Source organism: Molothrus aeneus, chromosome 7 (genome assembly GCF_037042795.1).
Source record: "Molothrus aeneus isolate 106 chromosome 7, BPBGC_Maene_1.0, whole genome shotgun sequence".
Taxonomy (NCBI): Eukaryota; Metazoa; Chordata; class Aves; order Passeriformes; family Icteridae; genus Molothrus; species Molothrus aeneus.
Window position 1 is genome coordinate 7,501,145 of NC_089652.1, and position 13,966 is coordinate 7,515,110.

General features: G+C 42.6%; 2 protein-coding genes across 10 annotated transcripts in view; both read right to left on the bottom strand.

Moving 5' to 3' along the window:
• CALCRL (calcitonin receptor like receptor) overlaps positions 1-2,755 on the bottom strand; it is a 62,952-nt gene extending 60,197 nt beyond the window's left edge. The window contains exon 1 of the mRNA XM_066553714.1: positions 2,093-2,755. The gene's annotated coding sequence lies outside the window, so the exon portion shown is untranslated. The remainder of the gene's footprint in view (positions 1-2,092) is intronic.
• Positions 2,756-8,097: 5,342 nt separating this feature from the next.
• TFPI (tissue factor pathway inhibitor) overlaps positions 8,098-13,966 on the bottom strand; it is a 57,970-nt gene continuing 52,101 nt past the window's right edge. For 4 of the 9 annotated variants that reach the window (XM_066553977.1, XM_066553979.1, XM_066553976.1 and 1 more), the window contains 2 exons: positions 8,814-8,996; positions 8,098-8,459 (listed from right to left, as the gene is read on the bottom strand). In XM_066553977.1, coding sequence (XP_066410074.1) covers positions 8,347-8,459; positions 8,814-8,996 — 296 coding nt within the window. In that variant the 3' untranslated portion in view covers positions 8,098-8,346. Of the gene's footprint in view, positions 8,460-8,775; positions 8,997-9,198; positions 9,247-11,599; positions 11,688-13,701; positions 13,823-13,966 lie in introns of those variants that run through there. The other 5 variants (XR_010783963.1, XR_010783962.1, XM_066553978.1 and 2 more) reach the window with 5 other exon arrangements.

Here is a 13,966-nt window from a genome sequence, read left to right on the forward strand (position 1 = left end):
TGCGTGATCTGTTTTTCAGATCATCTTTTTCAACTGAAGTGCTCAAAAATTACACAAATTACCAAAAAAAAACCCAAAACCCAGCTGCCAACAGACAGCAGAATGTGCATGCCTGGATGGATGACCATCTATGTATAATTCCTTCAAAAGAAAAATACCCACATTTAGGAATGTCTTGCCCTTTGACAGTCGGTGGAAAAGTTCCCACAGGCTCTCAGTGGGCCAGGATTTCAACAGTTGTGTTCTAGCAAGAAAAGCCCATTCAAAGGGACAAGTGCTACATCTCTTAACACAGAGAAAGGCTCCAGCTGATCAGAAATTCAGGGTGCAGTAACATTTGAAGTTGAAAGGACACACATAATGCAATTCTTGGACTTGCAATCTATCTTAGATAGCCAGGTACTTCATTTTGTCCAGTGGAAAGTTCAGTCACACTGTTCTATATCAAGGCCCTGACTGTCTCTGCTTTAACCTGCAAACAACATAGATTCTGCCATCCAGCCTGCAACCATGCACATGCCTGCCACATCCTCTGTGGGCACACACACCTCAACCTACACCAGCTGCTTGTGAAGAACAACAAATAAGAATCTAAATCATTTAGCTGGTGTACTTCTAAACACAGTTGATCGCACTGCACTGATCATTAAAACGACATAAGCACCTTTTATGTGAAGTGCCATCTCCATTGACTTAGTGTCACCAAGTGCCTTTTGTGTGGAAGATTTCCAAAGCTGGATGAAGACTTTGGGATTGCTCCTTTATGCAGTGAAATAGATGAGAGTTTAAGCAAACTAGAGAAGAAAACACCATGCTAATGCAGATTATTACTCTTAATTAAGAATTTCAGACAGTACCATAGCGTGTTAAAACAAACACATGTTTTCAGATGTGGTCTTCTATTGATCTAGATCTAGAGTGCCTTCTTCCAGTGCAGCGAGAGGAGCTCAGATTCAGAGCACATCCCTGAACAGGTTTCAGCTGTTAGAAGCATTATCAGTGCAAGGGAAGGACAAGATCCCCAGCAGGCACAGGAAGACTGGGAAAACCGCATTGGCACAATTGTAAGAGCAGCAAAGTCCATTCCCAAGGCAACTGGAGTAAGTTTATTAAGGCAAAGAGGAAAAAAACAAACCTCAGTTATTTTTATAATTATTTCATTCTCTTCCCTTATAAACTGCATGGATAACTGAAGGAATCGTTGTAGATCTTATCCAGGTGTGATTTATAGCCTAACAAGATTTATTTCTGGTTCTATGGCTCCACTGCTTACACACAGCAACCGCGTTTGTAAAACCAGAGGGTATCACATCTGTTTTGGAAAGCTTGAGGAGTGGCAAGATTTCTAACTGCCTATCAGCAGGCACTCGAAGGCACGGAATCACACACTTGCCACCATTCAGTAGTTTCTCGAGGAAAGGAAAAGTGGGCAATCAGCTGTCAATAAATCAGCTCGGTGTTCGCGGTTAAAAACCTCAAACAGCAACACGCCGGCACGCGTACAGGCTTCAGAGCAACCCAACTTTTCCTCAACCAAACAGAAAGCCCAGACAAAACAGTAGCTTTATCTTTTAAGTTGTGTAATTACAACACAAAACCTAATTATGAAACAACTCAAGTACGACCTCTTTCTGGTACAGTAAGTTTAGAGAAATACTCAGAGTAAGCAAAGCTACACCACTTTATCACCTAATTCAGCCTCTATTGAAAGAGCTGCAGTTGTACTTGAACTAGTCTTAAGGACCCTTTTCAAGCCAATGAGCCTCTAATTCTCTCCAGATGCAAAGAGAAATTTGGTTGAGGTTTCAGGCAGAATCTTTACAGCGCGGGCATTCTATCTATCTATCTAATCTATCTATCTAATCTATCTATCCTACCATGCATAGACGATAACAAAACCAGTTATAAAATCAGCTCAATACCTCGCTCGCTAAAACTAAAGGAAGGTTTTCCTCGGAGCCCGTGCCGGCGCGGATTCCACATCCCACGCCGAGGCTGAAAAGCCAGAGCACACACACACAGACACACACACGCGTGGCTCCGCTGCGCTCGGGTGGCACCGAGGGCGAAGAAACAATGAAACCGCACTCACCAGCCGGGCTCCTGCTGCCAGGGCGCTTCCAGATACAGCTGTGCGGAGCTGTCTCGGATAAAACTGAGCGCGAAGCTGTCTCAGATAAAGCTGTGTGCGGATCTCTCTCTGATAAAGCTGCGTGCGGATCTGTCTCAGTGTGCAGAGCTCTCTCAGATAAAGCTGAGCGCGGATCTGTCTCAGTGTGCAGAGCTCTCTCAGATAAAGCTGAGCGCGGAGCTGTCTCAGTGTGCAGAGCTCTCTCAGATAAAGCTGAGCGCGGAGCTGTCTCAGTGTGCAGAGCTCTCTCAGATAAAGCTGAGCGCGGAGCTGTCTCAGTGTGCAGAGCTCTCTCAGATAAAGCTGAGCGCGGAGCTGTCTCAGTGTGCGGAGCTCTCTCAGATAAAGCTGAGCGCGGAGCTCTCTCAGATAAAGCTGAGCGCGGAGCTGTCTCAGTGTGCGGAGCTGTCTCAGTGTGCGGAGCTCTCTCAGATAAAGCTGAGCGCGGAGCTGTCTCAGCGTGCGGAGCTCTCTCAGATAAAGCTGAGCGGAGCTGTCTCAGTGTGCGGAGCTCTCTCAGACAAAGCTGTGCGGAGCTGTCTCAGACGAAGCTCGCCCGGTGCCTCCCTATCCAGCGGAGCGCGGTGTGTGTATTCCCGAGCGGGGCTGGGCTGTCCCTCCCGGCGGAGCTGCGGGAGCGCCGGGAGCGTGTCCGAGGGCAGCGCGGAGCGGCGGCGGCAGCAGCGAAACATCAGAGCTTCCTGTTACATCACCGACCCCGCCTGCGGCCGCCTGGAGTTACTTTTCTCTCCCGAATGGCATGTCCCGGGGAAGCCGGGCTCCCGGGGCATCCCAGCCCCGGCGCTGCCATCTGCTCCCGGCCTCTGCCCGCACCTGGCCCCGGAGCGGCTCCGCTCGCTCGCCCGCACGGGCTCCGGCCGGCGCTCGCCAAACACTCACTGCCCTGCTGGTGAGGAGACGAGCACGGGACCTGTCCTTTCACGTATCGAGCCACTGAGATTCGTCCTCCTCCTCCAGGCAGACCCATAGAAACAGATTAGTTTGGACCTTTATTCAAAGGGCACTCGAGAGCTGCTTTCCTCCTCAGTGAGCCTGACCTGACCCAGCCCCTCTGCCAGCGGCTGCATGGCACCCCATACCCTAAGGGCTGAAAAGCTCTGCACAGAAATACCTTTATTCCTCTGATGGAAAGCAGCTGCAAAGGTCGGATCCGAATTAATTTACAGTACCACTATTTTTTTCTTGGGTACAAAGCAATGCATTAAAGAAATAAGTCTTTGAAGTATCAGGAGTAGGAAAAAAAGCAACAGGAACATTGTTACTGCTATCTCTATGCTATCTTTTTCTAAGCACTGGTGATTTGAAAGCACAAGTATGAATGGTTTGAAAACTGCCATGAGAGAGGACAAAACAAAATGAGTAGCAGTCTTTCTACAAGAAAGAATGACTTTCTTTCTTGAAAGAATATTCAGAGAATATTGTACCAGAAACTAAAAATGTTTTTATACAATCAATTCCAGCATTATAGACCAAATCTGTGCCCTCTAAACTAATCATGAGTTACTGTATGCACAGAAGAACACTATGCTGAAGAAATGGGGAGTTCATGGAGCATCAAACTCAAATTATATGAACACCTGTAACACCAGTACTCCTTAGGGAACACCACAAGAGCCTCCCAAAAGCCACATTGTGACAAGGATCTATCAAAATTATACTACTAAATTTGCTCATAAAACAACATAAAATATTTTGTTTGCTTCTTGCTACCTGTCACTTATCCACTTTTGTTTTTTTCCCCAGCAGAATCATTTGTGGAACACACTGTGAACTGAATGAAAGAGTTAACCTGGGCATTGAAAGCATTTTCCTCAAGAAGGAAAACAGCAAGAAATACAAAGCTAAGGGGGGGAACCCCCATAAAACAAACAAACAAAACTTCAAACAAAACCCAGTCCCAATCCAGGGTCAGGAAAAATTTAAAGAGGGAAAAGAGGGCCAGGAATACTTTAAATCCAAATGGCCCCTAGACAATAAAATTTTTGAAATCCCACTGCAGGGTTACCAAAAAAGCAGGCTTGGATACTCATTTGGCACATGTGCTTCTAGGATCTCACATCAACAGGAGAATGTTTGAGTTTTATAATCAGTGAAGAACTAAGGACTGGCACTCTAAACCTCTAGGCAATGTAAACACATATAAACTGGGGATTAGCTCTGATTCTGAACAGTGATGGAAATTAACTTCTCTAAATGAGTGGTGTCATCTCAGGTACAGGAATTTCATCAGGAGTGATCCTGGCAGCATTGCTTTAGACAAATTTGGTCTAGGCTGTAGATTGCAACAAGGTACATTACACACTCTAGTTCAGAGAATAATCCGTGTATCCCAGCCAGGCTCACAGCTCCAAGACAGGCACCTGAATTAGCTAGACACGTATTACACAGGCCATGTTTGATTTGGCTGATCAAAGTCAGTGGAGTTTTGTGTGAGCGTTTTGGTGGATTTTTTTTTTTTTCACTTGGTTGCTTGCTCTGGGGGGTTTTGGGGTTTATTTTTACAAAGTTTTATATTCTACTGATTTAGGTAACATTAAAACTTACTTACTTGTACTCTACTGAGACCTCTCAGCTGGTGCAGTTTGCACTTCTGAACGCGGTGCCTCCCCTGCAGCTCCCCGTCCCCTGGCTGCGAGGAGCGTAAATCACACCCTACAGGCTGCCCTGCTTGCTGACAGCGAAGAAGGGAGCAGTTCAAAGGGACCTAAATATGCCAAGCTACCTGCACTGGGACCAAAAAGCTTAAAAGCGAGAAAAGAGAGTAAAGCCAGGGAATTCCCCGTTTTCCATCAGAGCCAGCCCGCCCGGCGCTCGCCGCGCCGCCGGCGCCCTCTCGCGGCCACCCGGGGCATAAACACAGGCGCGGAAGCGGCGCACGAGGATTTACCCCCTTAATTAATTCAGGAATTAATTAATGCAGGAATTAATTGATTCAGGAATTAATTACCCTGCATGAACACCCCCCAACGACACGCGTACAACCCTGCTTTACCTGAACCTCGCTCTTTCTCTGAAGAAACACTGAAACAACCGGTAACCTTTAGGTCCCCTTCGCTAAGTTTCAGAAGGTAGAAGCTAGAAAGATGAAGACTTGCTCAAAATGTAAATAGAAAACTATCAGTTTTGAGAGAATAAGTGGATTGGAGATGCAGGGAGAAATGCAAAAGTAAAACTGAAGCAGGAGGGAGAAAATAAAAAGGAGAAAAAGGAGGGCATAGCAGTAAAATCGTAAGAAAAAAAATTGAACTAAATTAAATTATTTCCCAATATATTTTGTTTTACCATGTGCATGGATTAAGGGCACATACCAAGTTATTGCAGGTCAGATGAGGTATAGAAACTCAAACCTCCGTGAAACTGCTTCAGCTTGTTGACTGTTTTCATACAGCATGGGAGAAATTTCACAGCACTCTGCATTTCCTCTCCAAAGCAACTGGAGAAAATTCTGGAATGAAATGACTGGATGAATGGACTCTAGTCAAGTGGAACTGTACAGTCACTCTAATACCTTAGCACAGCCTCATGTTCTGACTGCTTCAGAATTCTGGCACCTGATCCATACCTTTTCCTGTGTGGTGCCTCAACTCTGCGCCTGCTCATCCTTTAGTTGTCTTTGGGAAATGCGTAGATCTTTTTTTTTCTTAGTCTTGGATTTCATAGCTCTGCAGCTATGGGAGGTACAGGAGCAAAGAGAAGTGAATGAAGCAGAAGGGCACAAAAGAAACTTCTTGTTATGTTGAAGATCGTATCACACTGCAGTTTGGACTTTTTATGGGAAAAAAATAGCTCTATGTACCGTAGAGCTAAACAAAACCAGAAACAGCTGGATGGCTGGTGTGGTGGCCAAACTGAGTGCACACACAGCTGAGAGCAGCCTGCACTCTCTGATCAAATCCTGATTATAATCAGGTTTTTACAGTCTGTGACACTGCAGCCTTGATTCTCATTGCACTAAGCAACAAGCCTGACAGATGAATCACTGTGAAATGTTTTCTTAGTCAGTTGAAACAGAGCAACTCTTGAGATGCTAGTGGTACAAATTCCCTTCTGTCTCAACAATGACACAACAGAGACCTCACCGGAGCCCTTAATTGCTGTTATTACAGAATGTACCACAGCAGCCCAAGAAGTTTCCTCAGTACAGTGTGAGTGCGGTAGGAGAGGATGGGAGAGTACCTGTCAGTCCTGTCCTAGCTACAGCAGTCCTGGAGGAGCCTCACAGTCCTGGGAGCAACTGATCCCTCTCAGGGACGAGACCCTGTCAGTTGGCAGTAGAGCTCAGCAAGAGGGAAGCTTATAAAGTGGAGAGCAGCCACACAGACAGGGTTCTGCTGGGACTGAAAGGATGATTTTTTTCCCTACAATTTTTTTCCCCTGTGGGTTTTGTAGGTGTTGAGTCCCGGCAGCCAGGCACAAGTTGCTGGAACAAGAGGAAACCTGAAGGAGAGAGACTGTCATGAAATGACACAGGAATCACAAGACAATCTGCATACAAATGCATCTTTTCTTTCCTATCCTTCTATACCTATTGTCTCAAATGAATACATTCTGTTTTAGAAAGTTCATCATTCCAGTTTGTAGTCTAATCAATCTCACAAAACTTACAAATCCTTTTCCATGTTCTTGGTGGGACAGCTTAATAATTTTCCTTGTCTTTTACCTGAAAGCCATAGATGTTTTAGTCTAATGCAGTCACTTCAGCTCTGCCTCCCTTTGAGGTACATCATGTAATCTAGAAATTAGCTAAGTTGTAATACTGGCAGCCCATGGGAAATGGTTACAGCTAAGAGTGGAAGATCAGATATTTTACTGACTTGACCATAAGATGCAGACAAGGGGAGGTGCAGACATTTGTGCCCTCACCTGCATCCCTTGGCCAGGCAGACACAAGCAGGGTAACCATGGCATAAGGGCAAATCCTGACCCCCCCACCCCAAATGTGCCTAAATCCCCTGGCCCTGGGGAGGCCACATGACCTGCTGTGCTCAGGCAGGTGCCATGGGACAAATGGAGAGGTCTGGGAGCAGTTTAATCCATGGGTTCTCCACTTATCTGCAGGGAGGGATTCCAGCTGGTCTGAGTATTTCCCTTACTGCTCTGCTCCTGTGCAGGGCACCCACACCTACACACTCCACTCCTGGTGCAGGAAGGGCAGCAAAACCTGAAGAGAAAGGGCAGAGTGAGGAACCAGAACAGGAAGACAGCAAATTGAAACTGAAACCAGGGGACAAAATGTGCCAAATCAATTCTGTGGAGTTTATAGGTTCCCTGGCAGAACTGCACTTCATTTATGTGGTTATTGCAGTGGTAGTCTGTGGTGCTCACATGACAAGGCTCTACAAAAGTGCTCTCTGCTGTACACTCCTGTTCCTTGAGAATCTTTCAAATCAGAATTAATGCATCCTAGATTGAAAGAGCCATGAAAGGACTTAAGCACCAGGAAACAGATTTGGATAAAATTTCAGTATAAAAATCTGATTTTACTTATCCCCTCCATTCTGGTATTTAGAATGCATAATTTTTTAACAATTTCGGCAATAAAGCTTAGCCATGAGTCTAGATCAGTAACAAGGATAAGAATCAACGACCACAACACATACAATTTTAAATCTTTCCAAAAATTTACCACTCTGCTTTACATCTTTACAGCTCTAACACTCCCTTTATGGATTTTTGTGGGTTAATTCTGATTTCATATTCATTTTACAGTACTGTAATTATATGCACTTCAATGGAGTTAAATCTAGGCCTGCACAACCTAAAGTAAATCTGATTAAAACAAATCCAGTGCCTATTTCCTTTTTATAGCAATACACCTATCTTTTAATCGATGATTGAAACAATCATGCTTGACTAGTGATTATTCTTTCACAAGTATTGTGCTTTCTTTAGTATAAAAATAGAATTCAAAAAGAATAAGGTAAGAAATCTGAATTTTCTCTGCATTTTAACCATTCACTTACACAGTTTATTGTCCTGCTGAAGCTCTGACAATTATATACAAGCAAACAGCAATTTAAAAGGCTTTAGCAAAGTAAGAGGTAATGTTCATTAACATGATTGAGGAATACATAAAAAAATATAAGCAGCTTAGTAATATATAATCAAAATAATCAGTAAATATATTTTAATGGTGTACACTGAAGGTTTTCATTCACAGGTGAAGAGCAGTTTACATCACATTTCCATAAAAATCAAAGTTGCATTGCTTCAGGGATGATTTCCATGTCCAGTGCCTTTACTGGCTGTTTCTTTCTTTTTTTCTTGATTCGTATTAATCTTCTTTCACCTTTTCTGTTATTGAATCCTAAAGGTAAAATTAACAAAGTAACATTAGAAGACACCCAAGATTATCAGAAGTAAGAGACAAGGCTCGTTTCAATTAATCTTAAAAAAAAAAAAAAAAATTGTCTTACCTAAAATCTTCATATGCCTGACCAATGCCAAGTTGTCTTTTTGCTGTTCTTTTACACTGCACTTACTGTCCCTCCTTCTCTCTCTAGCTCTGTATCTCTCCTGATTTCCATTCTCACTTTCCTGAGACTTCCAGCTGTTACATTTGACCAGTCCAATCCTTACTACCAAAAGTGGCAAGAGAAGGTTTTGACCCGCACAATATTTACCTCTGAGCCATAGCTGGGGGCAGTAGCACTTCCCATACCTTTCTTGCAGATCCTCAAACACGACTTCCTGGAGATGAAATTATTCTCATTCCCACCACAACCGCTGTAGCTAAAGGGGCGACACCTTCCAGTCGAGAAGTTGTAGAAAAATCTCAATTCTTTGGCTCTGCAAAGCCCTCTGTCCATGGGGGTCATGCACAAGGAAGGGAGAGCAGGGGGTTCTGGAAGTACCAAGAAAAACAAGGTGAGACAACACTGCAGTGTTTCAGTTTTATGTCAATATTATTTGAAATTTTTTGCTGTCAAATTGAATTCTGCTCCCCTGAAAATCCAAGATACTTGGCATAAGCATCTTTTATGGTTACAAAAAAAAAAAGCACAGTAAAATGCCATCCTGTCTTTGGATTGCCAGCAAAAGCTTACCTGAAAGCTATTCCTTTACTTGTGTTGTTAGTGGTAAAATTGCCATTTCTGCCATAGGAGAGAGCACACAAATGCATTTTGAGGAGTTTCAAGTGAAGCATTTGTAGAAAGTGACGTGAAATAAATAAACGTGGACAGCTTTAACAATTATGGTAACTATTTCTAATAATGAATGGAGCAAATCACTGCTAGACATTCTGGAATCAAGGAGAAGGTAAAAGTACCCAGCATTTCCAGTGTAAGATTCAATACCTCAGTGCTGAGTTTGTTGAATGACTACAGAAAACTCGACCTAAGTAACAGGGTCTGTCAGCAGCCATTGAGCAGTTATAAAACACTAGCTTGCTACTTGCAGAATAAAAACAGCACTGAATGTGAAGAACAAGTGCACACATCAATGGAGATGCTGGTGTGTTAGTGCTGCTGGCAGGATTTTACCATTCCAAGGAGAGGCTGGTGGTTTGCTCCTTCAGGGTGGCTGCAAGTGAGAACTGAAACACTGGAGGATGAACCTGGGGTAGCCAAAGGACCTGGGCACTGGAACAAGTTCAAGAAGCAAATCCATGCCAGGATTCCCAAACCTGGAAGAACGCCATCATCTCTCACCCAAGAGTGACTGATACACAAAATAGGAACTGGTAAAATTGCTGCACAGGCTGCAAGGAGCTGAATGGGAGCCATTACATCACCAGTTAGGTGGGACCCAAAAGAGGACCATTTTTCCTCAGGAAGCAGCAGAACTGGGTGCATAAATGCAATAAATGAATGCACAAATGCACATGTGAAGCCAGTCAAATGGAACTCTTGAAGATGCAAAGCCACACAGAAGGAGTTCAGTGGAAAATCAAAGTAAAAATTTGAGGAAATCATTCAGTTTAGAGCAAAGCTGAAGACATCCTGTGGTCACAAAAGTGGGAAGCAAATGAGCTGCTGAAAGCAAGAAGTAACGCATTAAAAACCTGGGCAATGCAGGAGGCTGACAAAATATCCAAAAAGCACATGCTACATTTTAGGTGTCTTACATATGGAACAGCTGCTAAAAAAAAGGTTCATCTGAAATGTATAATTGCTGAACAGTTGTGGTGAAAAAGTACGAAAAATTGCTGGGAAAGAAATAGAATGATGTGTTAGCAACATTATACTATTAAAAAAATTCTGAAATTTAAAACCCAAGTAATGGGTTACTTTTTTGAGATAGACTAAGTTAGTTTCAAGTTATAAAATGAGAACCACAACCTCTTTTCATAATTGCAAGACCAAATTTCACTCTGGGTCCAGAGTAGAAGTCCAGAATGTGAAAAAATCTATATTAAAACTACATTTTTGTATAATGAAGATGGTAGTTAAATAAACTAAGGCAATGCTTTTGGTACTGCTCTGAGAACTGTTGAGCCTGGAACTAATTTCATCTCTCTCTAGCTGGAGAGGAGGTTAGTTCCTAAAGCATATGTTCAGCATAGCTTGCCTATTTAAACCTGCTAATTTCTGAGCCTACAAAGAACAGAGCAGAAAGGCTTGCCAGTGAGCAAAGGGCCAAACAGCACAGGCTTGTTAATTATAACAGAATTCAAGTACACACCTTCTAATGTAAATTACTTATCTGCCGTGTAGAATTCTCCAGGGAGTCCACAGTCCCCTCAGGAAGGAGTTCCCAATGACTGCAAGATTTGGGGGAACCATGGAGCCAGTGATGAGGTCAACAAGGACTGCCTGTGCATGTACAGTGCACCAGAGAGCCAGGTGCTATTCAGAATCCCTCTTGTATTCTTCCCTAAAATTATGTTATTCCTTGCCTATATCATTTTCAGATAAATGCCCCAAATACCAAACACTGTTCCTTGTTTATCTTCAAAATACCTGCATGTTCTTCACTCACAGAAGCAACCAGCCTGTGAAGAAAACCTCTTAATTTTGCCACCTGGAGCCATTTTTTTCCAACAAAACAGTATTTTAAAATAAAACTAAATGACTTATCATAATTTCCTCTGTGCTGAAGATCATAAAAATTATGATTTTTTTTTGAATGTATTGATTACTAAAAGAAATTACTTCAGGTAAGCAGAAAACATTCTCTGTGTCATGCCCATTGTGTCTACTGACAGGACAATGTGAAAGCCTGTGAGGCAGTGTGTAAACAATGTCACCAGGACATTACAGCAGGTGAGTGGTCTCTGTTCAGCTCCAGTTCCTAATGCTGGATTTATGGATGTGATGGAACAGAAAATGGAGCTGTTATGTCTATTATTGAGTTTCTCTCCCAAATGTTTCTATTTTACAACCCCATTTTTCTGAGAGTTGTTGAAAAGTTTTCTCTCCTGCTTTTTTATGAAGAAGAAAAGAAAATGAAAGAAGCAAAAGTCCCACAAGCCACAAAACCACATTAGAAAGTAGGGGTACATACTGTATGGTTTAAGATTCAGTTTCTACCATACAGCCCTTTATTGAATCCCATCCCTCTGAGGTATAAACAGATGACATGATCATAATCTCTGAAAAATAAGAGATTAATCATAAACTCAGAATCTCTGGAAAATGCACATCCAGATACAGACTCACATTTATCAGAAAGAACCACAACTCTGCATTGCAACAATAATCCTTATCCCTCAGGCTTTGCAGGGCTTGTGTGACAACAGACTGCTAATTATTCACACTAGAAAACAAGTTTGAAATTATCTTGGGAGGAAAGGGAATGCAGTGAGCACTATTTCTCCCCAGACACAAGTGTGTGACATTCATGAAGCTTCAAGTTTATTGCCAGATTTTCAATATCTGCAGACTTCAGCTCCTCATTTCTGGTTGCAGCAAAGCAAAAATAAAAGAGTCTTCAAGTGGACAGGCTATTACAAAAATAATGAGTCATCTGCACTTGACAGTAATCCACAGGTATAAATTGGTGCAGATCCATTAAAGCAAATAGAACTGTGCCAATTTATATCAGCAAAAGATGACCCTGACTCTGTACTCACAGGACCTGCATCCTTGTGCTATTCCAAATTTGCTGAGCTGAAAATTGACTTCTGATCCTGTCTCCCACTCAAATCTCCCAAATTAAATGTAGGTATAGTGCTTGCAATTTTGTACCATAGATCACGATTCTTAGCCTCACTCTCTCTTAGTTTGCAGAGAGAAAAAGTTATTATAGATGTTTCAGCAGAGTGAGGCCAGAGCAATCTTCAATCTCTGCAGAAAGTTCATTGCTAAGAGTGCTAGAAACTTCATGTCTGTATCCATGGTTTGCTTTATTTGGCCATAGAACATTTTAATCTTCTGAAGATCAACAACTATATTGTAAGTCTAAAAGCCTGATATTATTACAGAGTTACACATACCAAAAAAACTTTTTTTTCTTAAAATCAAGATGAAATAGCATGTCAGTTGTAAGGTGAGGTATTTTATAAGAGACAACTCCTTTTAATTTTTTTTTAGTGTAAATTAACTAAATTACATTTCATTTTTTAAAAGGTCTTTGAAAAAGATATATAGCCAGGCCAATATACATAGCAAATAGATATGGCAGATCAATTTGCCTGTGCTTGAGGAGATGGACATCAGCCACTCCATCCCAAACAGTTCACCCTGATCCTCACCTCATATGTGAAGTCAAATTCCTGTCCCTCACAGAAAGCTACAGACAGTTACTCTGCACGTTTGTGTGACCGGTCTCTGCCTTGGAGCTTCACTTTACAGCTGCACATCCAGAAAGAGCAGCAATGGAGACAATGTTCTCCATGCCACTGTGGAGAAATCAGCTGTCAGCTTTGGCCTTCCCCTCTAGTGGAATTGCCAAAATCACCTGATTTTAGCCCATTCCAGCAGTGTGAAGGGTACAAGCTGATAAACAGAACAGGAACAGGAGGCTGCATGAGGCAGACAAGAGCAAGACAAAGGTCACACAATTAGGAAGAATATGTTGGGTCTTCAGACATGGCACTGAAATTCTCTGGTCCTTCCATGGTGTGCTTCTCACCCAATCCATCTGCTACACTGACTCTTTGTTCCATCAATCTTTAGTTCTCTTTCTCTTACCCTCAAAGTCTGCTGTGCAGGAAAATTCCCTGTTGCTGACACAATCAAAACCCCTTCAATTTCCTCTGAGAAAACATAGTGAAGCATGCTCCTTTCCTGGTATAGGTTAGCTGTTTGGAGGGTTATTCATACTGTGACTAAAAACCTTCAGGGAATGTGCTTGCCCCTTAATGCCCCTAGACTTTTTACCAGACCTGATGTAATTCACATAGTTTTCAGTAAAATAGGCTGCCAAAAGCTTTACTGTTTTATATTCATTCATTTAAATTACAGAGTGCATTGATGCTTTGCATGTGGTAGACAACACAACTGAACAGAAACTTACATCAAACCAGCAGTGCTTGAAGATTACAGTGCAGGCAAAAAACAGGGTACAACACACACTCATGCTTTATTGGGCACTCCATTCTAAGCAAAGAGCACAGGAATGCCACCTACACACCGTTATCTACAGAACATATGAAATGCAAAAACCTTAGCGAGTCATCACTCAGTCCTCAGAAGCGCAAGCAAGTGCAAAAGCAAAAAACCAACATAAATACTTGGTGAGAATACTCAGGCTCTTTCCAACTGTTTGTTGCTTCCTCTTGCACAACTGTGGATCATAAAAATGACATACTTCAAATTCAATCACCCTGAACAGTGTGAGCAAGCAGCAGCCACCTACAGAGGACAGTGTCCAGCTACTGATACTGTCAAAGCTTATCCCTCCTCAATAAAGGTCCAGAGTCCCATCTGC